At 37.1% G+C, this 27,245-nt stretch overlaps 1 protein-coding gene across 1 annotated transcript in view; it reads left to right on the top strand.

Annotated features, from left to right (window-relative positions):
* Nucleotides 1–27,245, top strand: part of Tmem214 (Transmembrane protein 214) — a 430,961-nt gene that overhangs the window by 322,896 nt on the left and 80,820 nt on the right. The window contains exons 9-10 of the mRNA XM_067140553.2: nucleotides 9,069–9,189; nucleotides 19,523–19,619. Of these exons, the coding sequence (XP_066996654.1) occupies nucleotides 9,069–9,189; nucleotides 19,523–19,619 (218 nt within the window). The remainder of the gene's footprint in view (nucleotides 1–9,068; nucleotides 9,190–19,522; nucleotides 19,620–27,245) is intronic.

Here is a 27,245-nt window from a genome sequence, read left to right as displayed (position 1 = left end):
CTATGATTGTAGATTAATGTGTAAATAAATCTTTGTTTCATTCTATCAGCTTTTTTTTTTTTTCTTTCATGAAATGTAATTAAACCTCGACACTCGTGTTCTCCATTACAGACGCTTGCACTTTACACTCATACATTTTCTCTGCTACACAGATCACAGAATTCTGGATATGAACTTGCTCTCATCTTCTAAGTCTAAAAACAATATCCATGATCCTATGCTGCTCCGTAAAGTGGAGAAAATGTAACAGTGCAAAGTTGTTTTTTTTTTGTAAGGAACATTGATCTCAAAATGTACTTTGCACATTTGTGTGCTATATCTATTATTATTATTATTATTATTATTATTATTATTATTATTATTGTTATTATTATTATTATTATTATTATTATTATTATTATTATTATAAGAGTTTTAGCTTGTACAGTTAAATCTTACAACTTGAGTGTGACTTGTACAGTACCAACTTACAAATCTTCTTTATTTAGGAATAACACTAGTATTTTTTTTTTAATCTTCTGCTTGCCCATACACATACTCTGAATTATGTTCCATAATCATTTTTTGCATCACAATGTCATTGCACCTCCCCTAGCTTTGTAGAACATGTTCAAGTCATCAGACCAGCCATGTCAACTTTCTTCAATTTTCAATGTTATGTATGACTAATGCTTTCATGCCAAGTTTAACACTTGTTTTAATGGTAATTCTAAACCTTTAGGGGAGCCTCTGTGGCTCATGGGGTAGTGTGCCGGCCTCTCACCGCTGGGTTCTGTGGTTCAAATCCCAGTCACACTATGTGAGATTTGTGCTGGACAAAGTGGAGGCGGACAGGTTTTTTCACCGGGTACTCTGGGTTTCCTTGTCATCTTTCAATTTTCATTCCAGCAAGGATCTCCGATATCATTGTTGGGGATTTGAGATGAATATTTGAAGATACTACTTTCCAGGAGTGACATATCTTTGCATATCCTTCTATTATGTCACTGTTACCACCTCTTGATTAGGTATTATGTATGACACAGAAGGGAATAAAAGGTATAGGTATAAAAGTCAGTACTGCCGGGCTGAGTGGCTCAGACGGTTGAGGCACGGGCCTTCTAACCCCAACTTGACAGGTTCGATCCTGGCTCAGTCTGGTGGTATTTGAAGGTGCTCAAATACGACAGCCTCGTGTCGGTAGATTTACTGGCACGTAAAAGAACTCCGGGACTAAATTCCGGCACCTTGGCATCTCCAAAGACCGTAAAAGTAGTTGGTGGGACGTAAAGCCAATATTATTATTATTATTATTATTATTATTATTATTATTAAAAGTCAGTACTCAAGGGTTATACACTTAGAATAAAAGTCACTCTACATTACATTTGCATATTTTGTAGAACACTGGAATGATTTGCTGCGGTAGAAGTTGGGCAACAACAAGAATTTCTTAAACTGGCTAGATGGGGTGGAATAACATTGTCACCGAAGATTTTGAGGATAATTCTGGAACTGTTGGAGCTTAATGCTGATCCAGTTATGATGCATGAACATCTACGCAAGATGTTCAGTCTTCAGAGGAGTAACCAGAGCAGAGCCTCCCATTCCTGACACGGTCGAATGACTGGAAACAGGCTGAGGATTTTTTCATTCTAAACCTTAAAGTACCAAGCTCGATAGCTGCAGTCGCTTAAGTGCGGCCAGTATCGAGTATTCGGGAGATAGTGGGTTCGAACCCCACTGTCAACAACCCTGAAGATGATTTTCCGTTGTTTCCCCATTTTCATGCCAGGCAAATGCTGGGACTGTACCTTAATTAAGGCCAGAGACGCTTCCTTCCCACTCCCAGCCCTTTCCTGTTCCATCATCGCCGTAAGACCTGTGTGTCGGTGCGACGTAAAGCAACTTGCAAAAAGAAACCTTAAAGCAAGGTGTTAAAATATTTACTGCGATGCCAGAATATGTGAACAGTGAGATTGCTAATGGCGTGGGGAGCTTGCCTGCAGCAATTTCTGAAGGTCAGTGACAGAAGGGGAGAGTGAGGAGTTTATCTGGACGTCAACTCCTACTAATGAAATGTCCAAGTGACGCTAGAGATCTTTAAATACTATGGTTCTTAGAATAGTCCAATTCAAGCTGTGTTTGAACATGACGAGTTAAACGCATATATGATGTCGTATGAAGCAGGGCAACACCTTTCCCATGAGGAATATTTTAGTACCTGTACTACAGAATATTTGACATTTCAGATAAGGGGTCTCTGAAACATGTTGTAAAACAAAGTTCTACTGTATCTATCTAACCTTGCTAAATTATCATATTTTTTGCAGGAGCATTCCACAGGGATTCTTTTTGTTAGCCAAGTGACATTTAAAAGTTCAACTTACAATATGTAGTAAGTTAGGCCTATTGTATAATCATTTTCATGAACCTTCTGTAGTAGAAATAATTATAACAGCAATTAGAGTTAAGTAAAATTTAGTGACAAGTTTGAACAGATTAAGAGCTTTCAAAGCAAATGCATGTATATAAATCGGTAAAACTTTCGATATTTGCTGGGTGAAAGTTAGGTTACAGATCCAGCATGCCACGGATGCCACCTTTTAAATCTACAACTCCGGCATGAAATATAACTCAAGTATGCTATATGTAGCATATACTAATTTTTTATATACTTAAATAGATTCTACACGTTTTTAATACCGCAGATAGATCTTACATGGATATTTCCTCCCTGTCAACATAATTAGGAATTATGTATATACCTAACCTCATTTTTTGTTAACACCTTTCATAATAATTATAAATAATAAATACGTTCAGCAAGTAGCCTATATTATCAGTATTATCGATTAACGTGAGCGTACGAGTGTGGTAAAATATATGGTAATAATAAGGCAGAGGAGAAAATAACATGGAAAGCTTAATATATCTGCAATGTCACCATTATTTATAAATAGGGTCGTTATATTTATCATATTCTTACAGGTGTACTGGATAACATAATACATATATGGTACTTTTTTTGTAAATTCTACCTGAGGGAAATTTTATGTCAAGAGCTTATTTATTTGTATGGACTAATATTACTAGCCCACTTTTACAACGTACAGAAACATTCTAAATTTATATCACTATGTACGCTTACGGTATTTTTAAAGGGAAAATGCTGTTTGCTGTCTGGAAGTTTTATTTGTAGCAACATCTTTCCCAAGTAGCGTTTTGCATTTTCTTGCTTCATTTTTGTATGTACAAATATTTTTTTAAAATCCTCATATTGCCGCCATTCCAATAGTTTAGTTGAATGCCGAAAGATGACGCCTATTAACCACACCTTTAGCGCTCACACGGCTATTTCTGAAATCGAGACTCCTTACAAGCATTCTCTTTGCTTAACAGGAGTGCAGCGAGGAATCTGGCCGGCTGTGAATTGGATTGTTATACGCTACTCTCGCTAGCAGCGAACTAATGCCAATATCAAAAACTAGGTGAGCCAGGAGCATGTTGCCAACCTTGACTCCAATGAAATCTGCACCCCAGTTTCTTACCTCATTTTTTTTAATATGCGGGGATTGTTCATGTAAATACGGTAATTTGTGAAGGTTGCATTTGGGAGATAGTGGGTTCGAACCCCTCTGTCGGCTGCCCTGAAAATGGTTTTCTGTGTTTTCCTATTTTCAGGCCACGGCCGTTTCCTTTCCACTCCTAGTCCTTTCCTGTCCCATCGTCGCCGTTAATACCTATTAAACAGTATTGATAAGCTGGAATTTCTTTCTTATCATATATGTGTAATCACCTCCTCTGCGAACCATGTGACCTTGCCACGGTGGGGAGGCTTGCGTGTCCCACTGATGCAGATAGCCGAGCCGCAGGTGCAACCATATCGGATGGGTATCTGTTGAGAGACCAGGCTAACGAATGGTTCATCGAAAGTGGGTAGCAGCCTATCGGTAGTTGCAAGGGCGGCAGTCTAGATGATTGGCTGATACGGCCTTGTAATAATACTCAACATGGCTTAGCTGAGTTGATACTGCTACACAGCTGAAAGCAGCGGGAAACTACAGCCGTAACTACCTCCCGAGGACATGCAGCTCTCTCTATATGAATGATGTACTGATGATGGCTTCCTCGCGGGTAAAATATTCTGGAGGTAAACTAGTCCCCCATTCGGATCTCCGGGTGGGGACTACACGAGAGGGGGCGATCATCAGGAAGAAGGATACTGACATTCTGTGGGTCAGAGCGTGGAATGTTAGAAGTTTGAATCGTTGTGGTAGGTTAGAGAATCTGAAAAGGGAGATGGATAGGCTAAAGTTAGATGTAGTTGATATAAGTGAAGTACGTTGGCAGGAAGAAAAAGATTTTTGGTCAGGCGACTACCGAATTATCAACACGAAATCAAACAGGGGAAATGCAGGAGTTGGTTTAATAATGAATAAGAAAATAGGGTAGCGGATAAGCTACTACGTCCAGCATAGTGAAAGAATTATTGTTGTCAAGATAGACACCAAACCAATGCCCACCACAATAGTACAGGTCTGTATGCCTACTAGTTCAGCGGATGATGAAAAAATTGAAAGAATATATGAGGAGATAGAAGATTTAATTCAATATGTAAAAAGTGGCGAGAATCTAATTGTGATGGGAGACTGGAACGCAGTGGTAGGCCAAGGAAGAGAAGGTAGTACAGTAGGAGAATTTGGATTGGGACAAAGGAACGAAAGAGGAAGTCGGCTGGTTGAATTCTGCATTGATCATAATTTAGTCCTTGCCAATACTTGGTTCAAACAACACAAACGACGGCTGTATATGTGGACGAGACCTGGAGACACTGGAAGGTATCAAATAGACTTCATTATGATTAGGCAGAGATTCAGAAACCAGGTGTTGGATTGCAAAACTTTCCCAGGAGCAGACGTGGACTCTTGACAAAACTTGTTGGTCATGAAATGCCATCTGAAGTTGAAGAAATTGAAGAAAGGAAAGAATGCAAAAAGATGGGATCTAGACAAGATGGAAGAAAAGAGTGTGAGGGATTGTTTCAAGGAACATGTTGCACAAGGACTAAATGAAAAGGCTGAAGGAAACACTATAGAGGAAGAGTGGAGAGTCATGAAAAATGAAGTCAGTAGGGCTGCTGAAGAAATGTTAGGAAGAAAGAAAAGACCAACGAAGAATCAGTGGATAACTCAGGAGATACTAGACCTGATTGATGAACGACGAAAATACAAGAATGCTAGAAATGAAGAGGGCAGAAAAGAATACAGGCGATTAAAGAATGAAGTGGATAGAAAGTGCAAGGTAGCTAAGGAAGAATGGCTGAAGGAGAAGTGCAAGGATGTCGAAGGTTGTATGGTCTTACGAAAGGTAGATGCTGCATACAGGAAAATCAAGGAAACCTTTGGAGAAAGGAAATCTAGGTGCATGAATATTAAGAGCACAGATGGAAAGCCACTTCTAGGGAAAGAAGGAAAAGCAGAAAGGTGGCAGGAGCATATCCAACAGTTGTATCAAGGTAACGATGTAGATAATTTGGTTCTGGAACATGAAGAGGCTGTTTGATGCTGATGAAATGGGAGACCCAATTTTGAGGTCAGAATTTGACAGAGCTGTGAGTGACCTAAATAGGAACAAGGCACCTGGAATTGATGATATTCCCTCTGAACTACTGACTGCCTTAGGAGAAACCAGCATGGTAAGGTTATTTCATTTAGTGTGCAGGATGTATGAGACAGGAGAAGTCCCATTCGATTTTCGGCAGAATTTTGTTATACCTATTCCCAAGAAAGCCGGTGCTGACAGGTGTGAAAATTACCGCACCATTAGTTTAGTATCTCATGCCTGCAAAATGTTAACACGTATTATTTACAGAAGAATGGAAAAACAAGTTGAAGCTGAGTTGGGAGAAGATCAATTTGGCTTCAGAAGAAATGTAGGAACACGTGAAGCAATCCTGACTTTACGTCTGATCTTAGAGGATCGAATCAAGAAGGACAAGCCCATGTACATGGCATTCGTAGATCTAGAAAAGGCATTCGATAATGTTGATTGGAACAAGCTATTTATGATTCTGAAGATGATAGGGATCAGATACCGAGAACGAAGAATTATCTACAACCTGTATAAAAATCGGTCTGCAGTGATAAGAATCGAGGGCTCTGAAAAAGAAGCGGCAATCCAGAAAGGAGTGAGGCAAGGCTGCAGTTTGTCCCCTCTCCTTTTCAATGTTTACATAGAACAGGCAGTAAAGGAAATCAAAGAGAAATTTGGAAAGGGAATCACAGTCCAAGGAGAGGAAATCAAAACCTTGAGATTTGCCGATGATATTGTTATTTTATCTGAGACTGCAGAAGATCTCGAAGTTGCTGAATGGTATGGATGAAGTCTTGGGTAAGGAGTACAAGATGAAAATAAATAAGTCCAAAACAAAAGTAATGGAGTGCAGTCGAACGAAGTCAGGTGATGCAGGAAATATTCAATTAGGAAATGAAGTCTTAAAGGAAGTGGATGAATATTGTTACTTTGGTAGTAAAACTAACTATGGCGGAAGTAAGGAGGACATAAAACGCAGGCTAGCACAAGCAAGGACGAGCTTTCTTAAGATAAGAAATTTGCTTACTTCGAACATTGATATAGGAATTAGAAAAATGTTTTTGAAGACTTTCGTCTGGAGCGTGGCATTGTATGGAAGTGAAACATGGACGATAACCAGCTCAGAAAGAAAGAGAATAGAAGCTTTTGAAATGTGGTGTTACATAAGAATGCTAGAGGTGAGATGGATTGATCTAATCACGAATGAGGAGATACTGAATCGAATTGGAGAGAGGAGATCGATTTGGCTAAATTTGACAAGAAGAAGAGAGAGAATGATAGGACACATCTTAAGACACCCAGGACTTGTTCAGTTGGTTTTTGAAGGAAGTGTAGGTGGTAAGAACGGTAGGGGTAGACCTAGGTATGAATATGACAAAACAGATTAGAGCAGATGTTGGATGCAATAGTTATGTAGAAATGAAAAGGTTAGCACAGGATAGGTTGGCATGGAGAGCTGCATCAAACCAGTCTATGGACTGATGACTCAAATACACAAACACATGTGTAATCAGTCAATATGGATATGAAACTCATAAATAACGAGACCTATCTGTGTCGATTAAACATAAAACAACTAGTAAAAAAAAAAAGTGAAGGACATTTTATATTTTTCTGGTGCACAGCATGATAATGTCTTACTTTACCAGCTCAGTTAACATATTGTGGACAGCTTTTAAACCACCTTAAAAAGTACTGTTATACTTTTTAAGGATTATTTATTCGTCTAGCTGAGGATGACGCACGCCAAGGTCAAAACTAGCTCTAGTGTTTTAATGTGTAAAATATAAGATTTGAATTTATACATTGTGTATTGATCAGGTGGAACATCCCCTCCCTTCAATGTGGATACCGAATTAATCATGCTGTTAATGCAACTTCTGTCACAGCCTTTAGTACTAAAATTTAAAAAAAGTTAATACAAACTTTAGGAATACAGCTATTATTTGTGTTACTGTTTAACTTTAATGTACTTCTTTTTTCAATTCACCTTTCACTTTTCTTGAAAATTAAGAGAATACCTGTTTTTACGTAAGTAGTACTTTCAATAGCTTTACTTGAACTATGGTTGCTGTATAATTCTTCAAAATCTGCTGTTATAATGTTACTGATATCAGTATGACACGGTTAACGACAAATATAAAACATTTTGACTTCCTGTCTTTTCACAGCATAAAGTGGTGCAAAAATTTTGCTTTTTTTGTTTCCTCAACAAGGTATTTTACTGCACCTAGTGTGAAATGGCTGCATTAAGCAATCAGTGCTGTGAAATTCAGAATCTTTGAATGTTGAGCTTTAAATTGATTTATAACATCTAACCAGTACAGAAATATGAAAAATGAAGTGTCGCAAAGTGATGGAATTACTCTGAATAGTTTTTAAAACATCTTTGTATATATGTATAAAATCAGTTTGACACAGGAGCATTCTGTCAAAACCTTCTGGATGAATATAAATTAACAGCATAACATTTTAATACGAAAACTATGAATATTTTGCACCACGACAAAAACGGACTATCAAAAACTTTCAGAACATGTGGTTTCTTTGTATCATAATTGGCAGTATATTAGTAAATAATCATAAGCATTTTAAATATAGGAAGACATTAAAACTTGGGTACACTAGGTGAGTTGGCTGTGCAGTTAGGAGCACGCACGCAGCTGTGAGCTTGCATCTGGGAGATAGTGGGTTCGAACCCCACTGTCACCAGCCCTGAAGGTGCTTTTGCATGGTTTCCCATTTTCACACTAGGCAAATTCTGAGGCTGTACCTTAATTAAGGCCATAGCCACTTCCTTCCCATTCTTAGGCATTTCCTATCCCATCATTGCCATAAGACCTATCTGTGTTGGTGTGACGTAAAGCAAAACACAAAACAAACAAAACTTGGGTTCTGAGCAAGTTGGCCATGCAGTTAGGGTCTTGCATTCCCACCTTTGGCAGTCCTGGAGATAGATTTCTGTGATTTTCTGTTTTCATACCTTAACTAAGGCCACAGCCACTACTTTACCATCCTTGCATCACCAAAAACATTTGATGCCTTAGTGCAACATTAAATCAGTAGCAATAAGAAAAAAAATCTTGGATCATAGATCAGTGATCCTAGCTGCAGAACTGATAACTACATACAGTGTCCCACTTCTCGTCCCTCATTTCCTGGCCTTCTATTATAATGTAAATGATGTCCTGTCCAGTTCATCAGTAATTGGATATTTTTCAAACATTTAGAAATGGAAAATTCATAAACATCATTCAGTTAGCTTTTAAGTTAGTACAAATTCACAATATTGGCCATGCATAAACTTTGAATTATCTTAATATTTTTTCTAAACCATTGTTTTTAAGCCACAGATGAAAAATTCAAGTGGAATCATATTTGATTCAATTTAGCCAAATCTGTCCATATGTTTGTTTTTTCAGACTTTCATATTACTTAATTCTGTAGAAAATAAATGTGCTGTATATATTCATATTATGTTAATTGCTTTACAGGAACTGAATAAAAAAATGACAGTTACCAGATCCTTTCCGTGGAAGCTTGGAAGTTTCATTCTTTTAGTGGCTATTGGATGTGTATTGGCATATGAAGTCACAGTTCATGGATCATTCAAACGTAAGTATTTCTTGTAGTTATTACTGTTCTGAGAAATGAGGATTTTGTTGAGATGTAATACTACCAGTTACAGTTCACTGCTGGTCATTAAAATAGCATCTCTACAAAAAATAGGAGCTATCAAAGCCTATAATACATAATATATAATATGGCTACAATCAAAACTTAGTTCAAAACGTGAAATGTACAGAAATGATCTCAAACATCCACCCTGGGTGACAATAACTTCTACTCACAGTACAGCAGACAAGGGTACAGACAAGGGATGTACACTCAACCACACAAAAACTGGCCGGCAAGGAAATACTTAATTTTATACGTTCTTGAAATGTGAGTGTAATCGTAAACTGTGAATAGCCCATGGTCGCAGAGATAAGACTTGGATTCCTGCCATCTGCTCAATATGTTCATTTTGTTTCAAACAAGAAGATTTAAAAAAAGTTATTTTCCATGATGGCCAATTTTTTTCATATGATATAAACTTCATAATGATCCATATTGACAAGTATTCATTGTTAAACAGGGTAAGAGTGGGACCTATCTATTCAATACATAATTATCAATAACAATATAACTATATTTTCATTAAAAAATTGGTTATATCCTCATTAAAACGGGTTTTTAATGCAGAGTATTGAGTTTTGACATTTTTTAAAATATACAGTAGAAGTCCGCTATAGCAAGTACGGCATATAATGATAACCCTGATATACCGACAATGTTTTGCTGTCACTTCAAAATTCCTATATTAAACTGTGTATTATCCTTTGGTTAATGCGGGACACCCTACCGCAACAATGACTTTTTCCAACCAATCATAAGGACATTGGAACATTATACTTCATTTCTGGTGCTTGAGCAGGAATGGTGGGTACATCTCTCAGCTTGTTAATTCAAGCAGAACTAGGACAACCAGGCTACTTATATTCTGAAATTAAATACGAATGTGATACATCTCAAGATACGGCAGAGTACATCACTGATTTCAGAGGATAGTTCATATTTTCTCACGTCTAGTTAAATTTCGGAAAGGTTATTCACATGTAAATTTTTAGCGAGGATAACTCGTTTCTGTACATGCGTTTCAGATATGATTTCATGACAGACTTACTGTTAGGTTAGATGACACCATTTGAAGAATAAAACTCTGGAATGATACTGTATTTCTCCGAATCCAAGATGACGTTTTTTTCCCTCAGAATCTCATGCGAAAAATCAAGGGTTGTCTTGCGTTCACAGCCTGCCAATAATGAATACCCCTGGCAACTTCCACGGTAAGCACGCCACTTCTTTTCACCCCCGCACATGCACGCACAAAATTTGTTGCCAATAAACGACCGCCTCTTTATTATACATCGCTAACCGTGACAACCGGTTGTTCAGTGCCTGTATGTAATGTCACTGAATCTCGGGAAATAGTGAAGAGAGAATGGCATTCTATTAGCCTCCACAAAAACGTTTCTCAAATTTGCAGTACGGCATCAAAACATGCGAGCCTTCGAATTCTTAGAAAGACCACGGCTATTCAGCGGCAGAGTTATAATGCGTCTACTGTACCTGACTCTTCGTAAAATTAAGTTTTATAGACAGCAGGAATATTTTCATGATGGATAGTTGTAAAGATACGCGGAACAGGTATTGCCGGCAAATTGTCAACGGGTTCTCGTCGATATTATGACGCCAATTTTAAGTTAATGGTTATTAAACACTAGGAAATTTAGAATAATTGTGCAGGCGCAAGAAAATGTGGCACAGACCTAACTAAAGTCAATATTTGGCTTCAGCGTGAAGACAAAGATAGCTAAAAAAATCTGTACTGTATAAAAAATGCATTCAGTGGTCCGTAACGAGGGCGCTTTAACCCTGGAACCATACACCGGGTCACTGTATGCCCCAGAGATTTTTATTTCCATAATATTTCGCTGTTGGCAAGCCTTACGGGCTCCCGCCGCAGTGACTCCTCCTTGAGCTTGCAAGCTTTCAGTTGGTGTGTTTCCCTCCATTGAGCAACATCTGCTTGTATTTCAAAGTGTGTGTGAGGGGCATACAGTACTCCAGTGTACGGTTAATGAAATATTTGAATTATTATGACCTCTTTGTTTTAAAGCGCTCTCGAAAGAATACCGTTTTGTTTGGTGTAATGAACGTGTGAAATGGATCGCTTAGAAAGTGAAAAACAAATTTTGCAGGAATTGTGCAGGCCTGAGCCTCATACCAGTGATAATTTTGAAGATATCTTGGATGATGATTGTGAAACAGACTTCATTGAAGAAGATGATATGGTAGGTGATATCTTTTCCCCCGATACTTCAGAAGATGAATACATCCCTGATTCAGGCAGCCAGGACGAGGCAGAAGAAGAACAGCCTGAACGATATGAGAGAAAGAAGCCTCGAATTATGGACTCTAGTATTCAGGCCGGAAACTCCACCGAACCATCTTCTAGTCGTATGCAGGTGCAGTGTGCTCAGGAAGAGCAGGTTACAAATAGTCTACCTGATTGCATTGTAGTGCCAGACAAAACTTCTCCAAAAGGCAAGAACGGTTATGGGTGGTCATCACAAACCCCTTCAAGAACTGGCAGAACCCCCAAAAGAAATACAGTTGTCATTAGGTCTCACCCCGAAGGAGCTGCAAAAGCTGAGATAAATGAAGTAAATATCTTTGAACTGTTCATAACAAAAAGCATGATTGATGATGTAAATTGATCAAAGTTGTACTGGAAAAACATCAACAGTTGAGATCCGAGCCTTGTTGGATCTCTTTCTATACTTCGGTGCACAGAAACAGAATCACACCTCAGCGGAAACTCGTTGGCATAATACCAGATAACTTTGTGTAACGAGAAACATTATGCCTCAGAGACGCTTAGAATTTTTTGTAAACACATTACGTTTTGATAACAAAACGACATGGGCTGCTAGAAAGGAAATTGACCCTCTTGCTCCAATTAGTGCTTTATGGATAGAATTTATCAAAATTGTAAGGCTCTTTCCAAGAGAGCTCCTATTTCGTCAAGCTTCTCCTCTTTTTAAACTGTTCGCCTCCTGCGTGATTTCTTGTTAAAAATGGACCCAGTGGTGTGTAACTTCTTTACTAATTCACATACCATACTTCTATGGGAGGGAGGATGCCAGGAAATTTGCGAATGAATCAAAAGCGGCACTCGGTATAAGAATGCATCGCATAGCACAACTCAATGAATACACGCTGTATATATCATTCGTTAAACACATGATTACTTTAATATTCCTACAGAAACGACGCTATTTTAAAGCGAACACATTGAACATGCTACCAATACGACAGATGTTAAACTAAACTATTGCTGTGAGGCTATGGTTATTGCTACCGTACTGCATTAGATCATCTTAGCCAGTCATGAAGCAATATATCTCTCGGCAAATGAGTCACCCGGCTGCGCTATCGCCTTCCATGCATGTTCCCCTTAGACACGGAGCCAGCCAAAAAAAAAAAAAAAAAGACCCTGTATCTGATGCTGAGTAAAAGTACCGTAACAGTTTTATAGACAGCAAGAATATTTACCGGACGGATCGCCGTATTGTATAGACGCATGGAATAGATATTGTCAGCAAATTTTCAACGGGTTCTCTTCGGTATTATGATGCAAATTTTAAGTTAATGGTCATTAAACCCGCGGGAATAGAGAATAGTTGTGCAGCCGCAAAAAAAATGCGGCATAACAAAAGCCAATGTTCGGCGTCTAAAAATAGTGTAAAAATGCATACTCCACAACAAAGGCATTCACCTGATTTTACAAAGCACTTTTTGAGCCTAATTTAAATTTTTTGAGGGAAAACGTGGGGTTCGTCTTGGATTCGGAGAAATACGGTACTGTAATTTTTTCAGAATGAAATTAAACGTGCACTTTCACATAGTATCGGATTTCGAAAAATAACAAACAAGTAAGCAGTAGTGTGGATATCATCTGCGGAAACAACGGTTTTGAACAAACTGATTGCCTTTTCATACCAATTTTAAGCTGCATGTGGGGTTTTACAACTCTTATACAAAAATTGGATATAACACAATCTGCTATAACGGACTTCTACTGTAATTCTTATGTCTGAATACTTTTAAGGCTTTATTGGTGGCTTTGTTTTCCATTATTTCTCATTGTGGTAAGGTTAAGATTTTGTTGGCGATTTGTACATCACTGTTTTATGTTTTCCGTATGACGTTCATAACAGTTGAACTTGAAGCCTGGTTTTAGCAGATTTTCTTATTTGAAAAGTTTATGTTGAATCTGTTGATAACTCATGGGTGAAAATGTACGAGTTCAACATGGTGGTTGTTTTCTGTCTTTGTTGTTTATTGCTTAGGTTACTGATATTGTTGTCAGTGATCTTTTGTTTTTTGATTGCTTCTCTTTTAATGTTATCATGTGAAATCATTGTAGCATGTCCATTGAGTGGGTTGGCAAAAGTTGATTAGGTTTAAATAATGGAGTAACATTTGTGTGTTAATTTCTTGTATCTTTACAACTGTAAATTTTATTTTGTTTTTAATCCATAACGGCTGTGATTGAGATGCTGAGATTTTAGTTGATGATGATGTGGTAGGTTTGTAAACATTTCTTATTGAATAAAATTGTTTTGACAATGTTCATGATTTTTATTTTAAGTGATTTTTTTTTTTTTTTTGCTGGCTGGCCAAATAATTTCTACACCAGATGCAAAGAATATAAAAATGCTGATAGATACAATTGGTATTCTGCAGTTGAACGTGTATATGGCAGCTCCCACCATTTCACAAACATCAACACATAATTTTTTAAATTTTACACTTCAAAAATAAAAGCAAACTGTTGATCATAACCATAGTCGCAGGGTGGATCCACTGACATTGAACAGGCCAAACTGTGTTATTCTGAAATTTGTATCTTATGAGAAGCAGAATTTAGTCTTCACAAACAATAGAAACTGATAGGAATTTGAAAAATAATTCGGAAAGATTTAACGTTGTTGGTTTTTACGTCCCACTAACTACTTTTACGGTAGGAAAGATCTCGCATCAATAAGACTTACAGCTTATAAATCTCATATTTTATTCCTATTGGCTCAACACAACTAAGGTTAAGTTATTAGTAGGTTCCCACCTTCCATTACTTATCAGTTTCTATATAATAGTTTTATTAGTTACATAATATAAACCAGCTTAATCTCTAGGGCATGTTTCGTTCCGATTATGGAACATCTTCAGCTAAAAGATTTGACAAAATGGCAAGACAATTAAAATACATGTGATAGTTATGATGATAAAATAAAATATTCATTCATGTTGGTTAAAATTTCAACAAGTCATTGTCCAAGTGATGAAGTAAAATCGGCGATAAGGTTCTTCTTTATGTTGGAGACATGTATATTTGTTAATCTTGAAGATAAAATTAGAGATATGCAAGATTTTCTTAACGTATAGTTATCGGGGAAACTCTTGATAAAACAACCGCAGTTGAAGTTGAGTTGCAGTTGGATTATTACACAGTATATCAACAAAGGAGTCTCCCTATGGGATCTCCAGCATCAGGTATCCTTGCTGAAATATACATGGATCACTTAGAAAAACATAACATTTTGAATGACGAAAAAGGTATCATTATGTGGCTAAGGTTTGTCAATGACATCTTTGCAATCATAGATGAACAAATCAACAGTAGCACTAATTTATTAGACCAAATCAACAGTTTAGACCCTTTCATAAAATTTATGTTAGAAACTGACAACAATAAAAAACTAAATTTCCTTTAGAAAACCGATTCAAACTATAAATACCATACGAAAAGATTCGTACCATCCTGAGGCACATAAAAGGAGTACCTTTTTAAGCACATTAAATAGAGCCTTTAACATTCCCTTGTCCAAAAACGATCTCCAAACAGAAATTAATCTCATTTACAAAATAGCGATAAGTAATGGATACACAAAACACTACATAGATTAATGAATAAAATGAAGAATAAACCTCAAACGCAGCTGGTAAAAGAACATAAAAAGAAAAACTTTGCCACTTTTACTTATAATAATGGGAATATGTACCAGATTACTAATATTTTTAAGAAACTCTATTTTAAAATTGCTTTTCGCACCAATAACAACAATCAACGTTTAATTTTCAATCACCAAAGCATTGCAAGTAATAACAAATATTTAAATTCGGGGATATATAGGCTTAATTGCTCAAATTGTGCCAATTCTTATATTGGGCAAACAGGCCGTAATGTCTTAGTAAGATATCAAAACATATTAATGCTGAAAAACATAGGAAGTACTCGGCCATGAGTCTTCATATGACAGAATATAAACACAGTTTTACATCAATAGAAAGGGACTTGACCATTCTGCGAACGTTAAATAAAGACAAATTAATGAATATTCTTGAAAATATCTATATTGAGATAGATCAGAAATGAAATCCCAGCCAGAATATTAACAAAATCACGGAAAATATCGATATATTACTAGAAGAGGCTACCAAATTAGACTCGCCTAGAAAAACCATCAAAAAGAATTCCAAAAAACAACCAACACACCTCCTCCCAATTAGCTCCACCCTACACAATATTCCCCCTACTTTTCCTTCTGCCGGGCTGAGTGGCTCAGACGGTTAAGGCGCTGGCCTTCTAACCCCAACTTGGCAGGTTCGATCCTGGCTCAGTCCGGTGGTATTTGAAGGTGCTCAAATACGACAGCCTCATGTCGGTAGATTTACTGGCACGTAAAAGAACTCCTGCGGGACTAAATTCCGGCACCTCGGAGTCTCCGAAGACCGTAAAAGTAGTTAGTGGGACGTAAAGCAAATAACATTATTATTAACTTTTCCTTCTGTTTCCCCTAGCCTATCACAGCGCCACTCCTCAGTTAGCTCCACCCTACACAACATTTCACCCGCTTTCCTCACTTCACCTACCTCTCCTTCCGATATTCCCCGCCCACCGCAGGTGCTTCACATACGTACACAGAACTCAGTCACCGACACGGCGTAAGGGAAGACATCAAATACAACATGATCGACTATAAGGTAATCAACTCCATTATCCTTTATTCTCACGAACATCATTTTTACAAGGTTTTCTCCTTAAAATGCCCTCCTTTTTACTCATTCTCTTCTCGTTTCAGACTCATTTTAATAATCCAACTGCAACTCAACTTCAACTACGGTTGTTTTATCAAGAGTTCCCCCGATAACTATACGTTAAGAAAATCTTGCATATCTCTAATTTTATCTTCAAGATTAACAAACATACATGTCTCCAACATAAAGAAGAACCTTATCGCCGATTTTACTTCGTCACTTGGACACTGACTTGTTGAAATTTTAACCAACATGAATGAACATTTTATTTTATCGTCTTAACTATCATACGTGTTTTAATTTTCGTGCCATTTTGTCAAATCTTTTAGCTATTGTATCATAACTATCACATGTATTTTAATTGTCTTGCCATTTTGTCAAATCTTTTAGCTGAAGATGTTCCATAATCGGAACGAAACATGTCCTAGAGATTAAGCTGGTTTATATTATGTAATTAATAAAAGTATTATATAGAAACTGATAAGTATTGGAAGGTGGGAACCTACTTATAACTTAACCTTAGTTCGATAAGACTTTCTGCTTCAGAATGCAATCATATAATTTTCAGTGCAAAATTGTTGGTCCTCAGATGGAACACTGATAGTGATTTGAAGAAAGGGAAATTAGATTGACGAACTGGACAAAATCGATAAACTATGACTTTAAAAACATGTTTCGTATTTGGCTTGTTTTAAACAGTGTCAGTTGTTTTATACCTCCATAACTACTATCGTCAGTTTGATTCTAATCATAAGTTGTCACTCACATTACTGCCATGCTGAGAGTAATTACAGTATTTATTTTCCAGTTAGCTTCACAGAGTGGAAGTACTGAGTATGCTTCTGTTTTCAGCAGTGTATATGTCTTTCAGCTATAGCCATCTTTGTAATAAGATACCCATGATATAGTGGACATGAGCTATAGTCTCAGAAAGACATAATTACCAACTGTTTCAACAGAGTACTCGCTTGGAGACACTTGCCATCTTACTATCTAATCTGTTTAGTCTATTCAGTGAAATTTCTCACTTCTTTCGAATGCCTAAATCCAGAATATTACGCAAAATTCTTGATTGTCTTATGATTTGGAAATACACTGCTCCATGGTAAAACGAAATTGAGTGAGGCTTGTCCAGTGCATCTGAGCCATGATTCAAGAAGGAAGTAAGTTAGTTACGGACCTGGGTACACGAGATAGAGTATCTTCTGGAAAGAGTAAGGAGAACTGGTACCAGGTGTTCTGAAGAGCGAAGAACTGAACTCTCGTCTAAGATGCAGTAGTACTGAAAATCTAGAAAGGCTGGCAAGAGGTAACTGCAATCCTAAGTGGACAAAACTATATATATAAAAAAGAAAGTTACTTATACCTAAAGTAGCCTATGTAAAATAACTGGGTCATACCTTAGGAAGCCCCGTATCTAAAAAGCAGTTACACCGAGCGTGTTGGCCGTGCGGTCAGGGGCACACAGCTGTAGGCTTGCATTCGGGAGATAGTGGATTCGAACTGCACTGTTGGCAGCCCTGAAGATGTTTTTCCGTGGTTTCTCATTTTCACACCAGGCAAATGCTGGAGCTGTACCTTAAAGTCACGGCCACTTCCCATTCCTAGCTCTTTCCTATCCCATCGTCGCCATGAGACCTGTAGATGTTGGTGCAACGTAAAGCCAATTGTTAAAGGGGGATGGGGGCAGCAGTTATTTCTCACTGCATTAACATATTGTAATTTTTAATTTCCTTGGTTAGCCATTGAGGGTTGACAGGTCTTATTTTGTGATTTCTCAATGTATAGCTGAAATTTTCCAGTCTTGTAGGCCGATGTCAAATTGGATTTTTAGCTGGAATCCTGGGAGATATATACCCAGTTTGATCTTGGCCTACAAGCCCAGAATGTGTGCTTCATGTTCATTGAGACACTGACCATGGAAGCCTAAGCTGCAGTGTTATCTATTTAACCTTTTCATTCTCAAGTTCTTTTCAGCCTTATGCATGTCACATACAAAATTTTTCTGGATGTTTTGACATAGGTTCAAATAGGCTAAAAAATACATTGCATTTACACAGCTATTGAGCAATCATAGAATGGCAACATTGGCACATTGGCACATTTATCAGAACTTGGTAATGGCTTCATAAATGTATACAATTTGTTTTACTGCAACTGTCACTGCAACTTACCTTCACTATACTCATAAAAGGCTGGCTCATCATCATACCCTAAAAATTCTAAAATATAGTGCTGGGCTGAGTGGCTCAGACGGTTAAGGCGCTGGCCTTCTGACCCCAACGTGGCAGGTTCGATCCTGGCTCAGTCCGGTGGTATTTGAAGGTGCTCAAATACGTCAGTCTCGTGTCGGTAGATTTACTGGCACGTAAAAGAACTCCCGCTGTACTAAATTCCGGCACCTCGGCATCTCCGAAGACCAAAAAGTAGTTAGTGGGACCTAAAACAAATAACATTATTATTATTTATTACTAAAATATAGTCTTCCTTTATGCTTTCTTTACACTTCTGTGCATCCATCTCAGGAGACAGCAGTGAAAGAAAAACACAAGGCAATTTCATCATCAAAATACAGTAATGTGATTTATGAATCATCCATTGTCTGAACAGAGCATGTGAGAAACAACAAAATTAGAGTGTCAGACTGAACATGAAAGTGGAGAAGAGCTCATTGCTTGAAATCAGGGTTGTCTCATGTTTGAGACAGTAGGAGACATGTTGACATCAGAGTTAACTCGGGCATGGGATTGAAAAGGTTAATGACAACAACATATTCCTCTTGACGATTATCATAATAATGGCTTGTGGCCTTTGGAGAGCCCTGGTACAGGTCTTTCAAGGTGACGCCTTGTAGGCGACCTGCACGTCTGTGAGGATGGAGCCCTATCTGTGATCAATTCTAATGCTGAAGACGGCATACACATCCAGGCCCAAAACCATCGGAATTGACCAATGGAGATTAAGAACCCCAACCCAGCTGGGAATCTGACGCAGGATCCGTTGGACCAAAGGCCAGCACTCTCACCATCTAGCAGGTGGACCTCTTGATAATAACATTCCAGCTCTGCACAAAGTTCTGAAAATCAGCTACAAACTATCCTTTTGTTTCAAAATCATATTAAAAAATTTTGATGGTCAGTTGATATGACCATCATAGTACCAACCTTATTAATTTTCATGATTGTATATTTTTGTGGTTCTCTTTACATCTATAACATTTTATGCAATATGCTTTTCACAGGATCATGCGTAGGACTCTTTCTTCGTGATATTGGAGCTCTGCATTATGCCGAGCATGCCTGGACGAAGATGAAATTCTTTTCAGAAGAAATGTTCGGGTGAGCTAGATCTACGTATTATATTTTGTACCCTTTAGGGTAGTTGTATGTATAGATACATTTTTGCTATAAATTGTTAGCCTTTCTGCATTCTGTTTACATCCCCTTATAAACATTCAGTACACAGTAACCTAATTTATCCAGACTAGGTGGTTCTGGAGGTAATCCGAATGATCAAAAATCTAGATAATCAAGAAACAGGCTAATATGAATTTCAGCTACTGATCTATACAGACCTTTATTTGGACACACAAGAATAGAAGACGTAGGGTGGGGGGGTTTTTTTTGCACATAAACTCAATACAGTACATACTGTACTCGCTTGTATTTACTGAAATAGTGGCATGTAAGTTTCTTTTGTTTCAAATTTTTATGGCGTTTGGGAGCAGCACGATCGTATAGACGTTTCATGAACATCAGTTCAGCTGGAGTTGTTTCTTTCTGACGTTCTAGATAAAACATTAGTTTTTCCAGTTGTGCTGTTGCCTTCACATGAGGCATTACTTTTTCCTCTGAAACGTCACTTTCGTTTTCCATTTCACCATCATTGTCCTCCTCTTCTATCACAGGCTGCAATAATTTCATTATCGGTCGCCATGCCGTAACCAACATCAGTGTCGTACTGCAACCGGGCATTTACGTCACTATCATCTGCATACAAACAACCAGGAATGTTTGCAGATACTTCAAGGAATTTGGATGTGTCGACAACATGGGAACAAAAGAACAAATACACTGTGCCTTAACTTTGTAAGGAGCAGATCCACACTGAGCTTGGTAATGTCAGCTTGAAGCTTTGGGACTGGCAATCTCTGTGCTACCTATGATATAAATATAACAACTGTATAGTTTCAAATGCACAATATCATTCGAAGGGCATTCGTATTTTTATGATGAAAAAATGCAAATATAATACAGTAAATAAAAAAATAAATCCAGACAAACTGGAAATCCAGTTTGAGTTCAGGTTAAATGAGGTTCTTGTGTACTTTATACCTCTATAATTTTGTGTTTCTCTATTTGGAACTAATTCCATTATTTCTTCTATTTCTGCACTTCTTCTTTTCAAATATTTTTGGACCACCCTCTCATAGACCTCTCCCTCCTGGTTGATTTTATTAGTCTCCTAGATTGCGAGCCCTCTTCCGTTTGGATCACAGCCCCCTATGTCTAAATTGATTCATGCATTTCAAACTAATTTGTTTCTATCATGATCTTTATCTTCTCATTCCCACTAATTTCCTTAGACTTTTCAATTGCTAGCACATTATATAGTTTCAAATTACTTTGGGCGGTTTACTGAATTAAAAACTAGGTGGAAATATTCATTAAAAGACACAAAACAGGAAATGATGGTATTTGTGTGGATCATTATTGTAGAAATTGCATAAGATTACCTTCCCAAAAAGCACATATGGTAAACCTAAATTATACCCATCATAATTGCCAGCTCGAGTAGTTATGGAAAACACCAAACATTACCAAAGCAAACCGTGGTAATAATGAAGACTGTACCTGAGTACTTTACACATGGAACTAAAGATGTAGTTGTATCTCTCCTACTGTCATTAAATAAATGTTCTTATTAGGACAGTTTTCTTGTTCACTGCAGAATAAGGGAAGAATGTATTGTATGATTTATGGAGTATTTAGCGCCTGCTTTTTATTTCTCTTTAAGATGATCGTAACTCTAATGTGAAACTGAGAGTTTATTTTCATTTATTACTTCTCGAGGTAGTTATCCCAAAAGATGGTAAGTGCAAATACTTCGGTGTGAGATTTGAAAGTAATTTGCACTGGAAGGGTCATGTTGATGAGATTGTTGGGAAAGCATACAGATCGTTACATGTCATAGTGAGGCTACTTAAAGGATGCAATAAAGAATTAAAAGAAAAAAGTTACTTAAGTATGGTTCGTCCATTATTGGAATATGCAAACAGTCTTTGGGATCCTCACCAAGAATGCCTAATAAAAGAAATAGATAGTGTGCAGAGGAAAGCAGCAAGATTTGTAACAGGGGATTTCAGGAGAAAGAGTAGTGTATTAGAAATGTTAAAGGAACTTGGGTGGGAAACTTTAAGTAAGAGAAGGGAGAAAACTAGACTAAAAGGATTATATAGAGCCTATACAAGAGAAGAAGCATGGGGAGATATCCGTAAGAGGCTTCAGTTGGAAAATAATTATATCGGCAGGACAGATCACAAATATCAAATTCGAAGGAATTTTAGCAGAAGCGATTGGGGTAAATTTTCACTCATTGGGAAGGGTGTGAAGGAGTGGAACAGTTTACCAGGGGTAGTGTTTGATCCTTTTCCAAAATCTGTATAGATATTCAAGAAGAGAATAAACAACAGCAGAGAAAATAAATGAAGTGTTAGAGGGCATTCGACCAGTGCAGGTTATTGACAATAAAATTTAAAAAATGTGTGTGAATAAATTAATTCCATCCCCTGGTCTAAGGAGTTTGGACAGCCAAAGTAGGGGACTGCCTGTGGGGGTGAAGTACAGTGGGGACTTCGAGGGCCCTGGGATCGGTAGCTGTGAAGGCCCTTCAGGAACTCTGAAAAGTGGTGGCAAAAGGGGCTCTGGTTAAGACGCAGCAGGTCTTTATGCTACTTAGGTTCCAGAATATGTAAAAAAAAAAAAAAAAAAAGTAAATAAATGCAATGTAAAGTTTAATCTTATACCAGTTGTGTAGTATCATTTGAAGTAATTCCATATACTGTATATCAGTTGACTATATTTGTAAGTAGTACAGGTGATATTATAAGTAGAATTTTGTAAACAATATAAATTTATTAAGGATGAGCTGTGTGTTTAATAGAAAAAATTGTTAGCGTAAATTGTATAATATTTAGGGGCCGTATTTTTTGGTAATAGCGATAAGCACAAAAATTTTCATATCTTCTTTCTAGCCTTTATATGACCTTGCAGGTACCATACCGTAACGTATTTTAGCTAAATGAACTCGCGAAATATCGCAAAATCTGTTTATTACGCGAATCGCGCAAATAATCACGAAATATACCCCACTTGGTAAGAAAAATGCGAAATTGTATCGGAAAAGATATCCAATAAACGTTTAAATGCTCTTGAGAACTTGACTATAGTAGTTTCCTTCTCAGTTGATTGATAGCGCTGTATATTCTCTACACAAATGCACACAAAGCGACGAGCCCTGTGTATCGGAAGTATTTGTATTCAGTTCCGCGATCTCTAAGGCAATCGTTAAAAATCGATATCAAATCAAAATATCTTTATTTGCAAATGAGGCGTCTATTTGCAAAACCGGCCATCTCCAAAAAAAAATGAAATCCACTTTTTGTGCTGAATGTGTTCTCTGTCCACTTTTACACAAGGTGGCAAACTATTAGCTGCAAGCTCGGCCTCCAACCAGCTTATTTACTTAATCGAAAATTGGGGTTAGTTGCAAACACGGCCGCCCGCGTATGGTTATGAGTTGCAATACCGGCCATCTCCTCTAACGCTAGAGAGCAGAGCAATCGCAGGAATTGTGCAGGAAAGAACCGCTGATTCATGGTGACTAATGTAGGTGTCGTAGTTCTGTTCTAAGGAAAGTTGTGGTTTTTACCATAGAACTGTGTAGCTATTATAAATATATAGGGAAAAATGGACAATAAGGTTGAAGTGACACCTGAGAGGGCCAGAAAAAGGCAGAGGAATCCAGCTTCTTGGAAACGAGAAAAACAGAAAAGGGAAAGGTAAGTGTATCTTTTAAGGTTATGTTTTGATGTTCTTCAGTGAAATATGTTTTTAAACATTGCTGCTTTTTGAATTTGCACAATATCAGGGGTGTTTTGTTTTCAAACAGATATTGTGCTTCAAGTGACAGGCCGAAACTTCCAGTGTGTGGGCATTCCACAAAAACTCACCAGTGTATGGCTGTAAAGAAAGCTGATATAACTACCTTTCATGATCAGTTCTACAGATATCCTGATAAAATAAAACAAGATTGCTTCATTCTGAAGTACATTGACGTAATGCCTCCAGTTCGACATAGGTCTAGTGCTGCCACCAGGGAAGCAAAAACTCTTTCGATAGTATATTATATGAACAGAAACACAACTAAAATTCCTGTGTGCAGGGAAACATTTTTAAGTGTGTTAGGTATTACAAAACACAGAGTACAGGGAGTGGCAAAACGTTTTCATAAGTCTGGTTTAATGCCAAAAGAAAATAGGGGAGGTGACCGTAGAACCCAGATATATTCACAAAAGAGGGATGCAGTTATAAGTTTCATAAAGCAATTCAAAGGTCTGGAATCGCATTATTGTAGAGGTAAATCTGTTGTTAGAATTTATTTAAGTAGCGAGTTAAATATTAAGAAAATGTGGCGCATGTATAACTCCCAAACTGTCACTGAATTAAGGGTAAAAGAAAGTCTTTTTCGCAAAATTTTCACCACATCCTTTAACATTGGATTTGGCTCCCCACGTACAGATGTATGTTCCAAGTGTCTTGAATTAGATGAGAGAATTAAACTGGCTGACAATCCAGAGATCCTAAGAACAGAAAAAAACCTGCATAAAATGAGGGCTAAAGCATTTTACCAACTAATGAAAGAAGAGAGAGATGATTTGCTGATTCTCTCTTTTGATTGTCAAAAAAATTTCCCTATGCCTAAAATTTCAGACCAGGCAACATATTATAGTAGGCAAGTGTATTTATACAATTTCACCATTGTGAGTGGTTCTTCAAAGAAGCCATTGACAGATAACACATTTATTTATTCATGGGGTGAAAATGATTTGCCGAAAGGAGCCAATGAAATAGCATCAGCGCTTTATCATAAGCTAAATACTACCAATATGTCCAATATTTCTTTTATAAGGTGTTTTGCTGATGGATGTGGGGGGCAGAACAAAAATTCTGTTATGATATCAATGCTCTCCTTTTGGTTTGTCACAAAGGCACCTAAAAGCATTAAGGAAATTGAGTTAATTTTCCCTGTGACAGGCCATTCATTTTTACCATCTGATAGAGTTTTCGGGCTTATTGAAAAACAAACGAAGAAAATAGAAACTTTAATACAACCTGAGGAATTTCATAATGTTCTTTCTCAATATGGCAAATTATTTTTACTAGGAAGAGATGACAATGTTCCTGACTTCGACTGGAAAACAGAATGTATTTCTATTTTCAAGCCTACAGGAAAATGGCACTTCAAATTTTCTGCTGCAAAAAGGGTTATTTTGACCAAATCAAAAGGAGGCAATTCAGTGTTAATTCAAGGTGAACCGAACTACAGAATAGACGTTGGAACAAAATTAGGAGTTTGTAAGAAAGGCAAGAATGTTTTGATGATGAATCCAAAAGTTATACATGCTGGTAAAATAGTAAACAATTTAAAGGCAAAAGATGTTGAATCTTTATTGACCAAACATTTTGGGACTCAGTGGAGAAATGTTGAAGTGCTTAAGTTTTACAAAGAACTCATTGATAAAAATAACCTTCCACAAAACAACCCAGAAGATGAGGGAGATGAATGTGAGCACAGTGTAGACAATGGCATTAATGTTTAATTTCATGTTTAATGTTTTTTAAAGTTTAATTTTTTAAAATTTAATTCTGGTTCGTTTTGTGTAAATGCATTGGCTTTTTATACTGCATTGATTTTTTAAGTTAACTTTTAAATAAAGCATTTTTTGTACATTTTCATTCCTGCAGTTTCTTTAGTTTGGTGCAAACCCGGACATCTCCAAATTTGAAATTTAAATATTTCAAATAATTATAGGAATAAAACATTGGCATTCTGTAACATTAATTACAATGCTATTTATAAGTGATAAAACAAATACAAATAATTCTAAATCTCTTTATTTAGATTTTATACGTTTTTTTGGTCTCCTGAAAAATTTAACCATTTGGAGATGGCCGGTTTTGCAAATAGGCGCCTCAGATGAGGTGTCTACCTTGGTGGCAAATGGTACACTAAAATACATTATTGTCAAGCACTGAATATTAAATTAACAAGAGAAGAAAATTTTCCTATAATACAATATTATACAATTTACGCTAACAATGTTTTCTATTAAACACACAGCTCATCCTTAATAAATTTATATTGTTTACAAAATTCTACTTAAAATATCTCCTGCACTACTTACAAATATAGTCAACTGATATACAGTATGTGGAATTACTTCAAATGATACTATACAACTGGTATAAGATTAATATTTACATTGTATTTATTTATTTACTTTTTTTTTTTTTTTTTACCCGTTCTGGATCCTAAGTAGCATAACGACCTGCTGCATCTTAACCAGAGCCCCTTTTGCCACCACTTTTCAGAGTTCCTGAAGGGCCTTCACAGCTACCGTAGTGGTCCCAGGGCCCTCAAAGTCCCCACTGTACTTTACCCCCACAGGCAGTCCCCTACTTTGGCTGTCCAAACTCCTTAGACCAGGGGATGGAATTAATTTATTCACACACATTTTTTAAATTTTATTGTCAATAACCTGCACTGGTTGAATGCCCTCTAACACTTCATTTATTTTCTCTGTTGCTGTTTATTCTCTTCTTGAATATCTATACAGATTTTGAAAAAGGATCAAACACTACCCCTGGTAAACTGTTCCACTCCTTCACACCCTTCCCAATGAGTGAAAATTTACCCCAATCGCTTCTGCTAAAATTCCTTCGAATTTGATATTTGTGGTCTGTCCTGCCGATATAATTATTTTCCAACTGAAGCCTCTTACGGATATCTCCCCATGCTTCTTCTCCTGTATAGGCTCTATATAATCCTATAAGTCTAGTTTTCTCCCTTCTCTTACTTAAAGTTTCCCACCCAAGTTCCTTTAACATTTCTAATACACTACTCTTTCTCCTGAAATCCCCTGTTACAAATCTTGCTGCTTTCCTCTGCACACTATCTATTTCTTTTATTAGGTATTCTTGGTGAGGATCCCAAACACTGTTTGCATATTCCAATAATGGACGAACCATACTCAAGTAACTTTTTTCTTTTAATTCTTTGTTGCATCTTTTAAGTAGCCTCCTTATGACATGTAACGATCTGTATGCTTTCCCAACAATGTCATCAATATGACCCTTCCAGTGCAAATTACTTTCAAATCTCACACCTAAGTATTTGCACTTGCCATCTTTTGGGATAACTACCTCATCCAAAGTATATTCAAATTCAGTTTTAAAGCTCCTGTTTGTAAAAGTTGTAACAGTTGAATCTGTTATCGATTACAGCAAATGGCGTTGTGGTCGTAGCAAGATCGGTTGTAGATACAGCAGTGCGCATTATACTCTTTCGCATTGGAAGTTCGCCACTTATGAACCTTTATCAGCAAATGTCCAGCATTTAAGTACAAAAATGCTGAAAACTAAAGTCACAACAGTTTTTCCGAGGGCCGAGGAATACAACAGTGAGGCGTTCTATGTATTTGATGCTGCAAGAAAGATTCTAATGTGTAAGTACTGTAATGTTCGCATTACGTGAAAACGAAGAGATGCGTGCGATAAATACTGTAGAGAATCAGAAACGCACAAAAAGAAGAAGAATGAAGCAAATGAACATAATTTTAAGCAGCAAATGACAATCGGCGATACTTTACACATCGCAAAGGAGTTGAAAAGTGATTTCTATAG

The sequence above is a fragment of the Anabrus simplex genome, chromosome 2 (assembly GCF_040414725.1).
Source record: "Anabrus simplex isolate iqAnaSimp1 chromosome 2, ASM4041472v1, whole genome shotgun sequence".
NCBI lineage: Eukaryota > Metazoa > Arthropoda > Insecta > Orthoptera > Tettigoniidae > Anabrus > Anabrus simplex.
The sequence above is the reverse complement of the archived record's forward strand: the minus strand, read 5'-3'. Positions and strand labels throughout refer to the sequence as shown.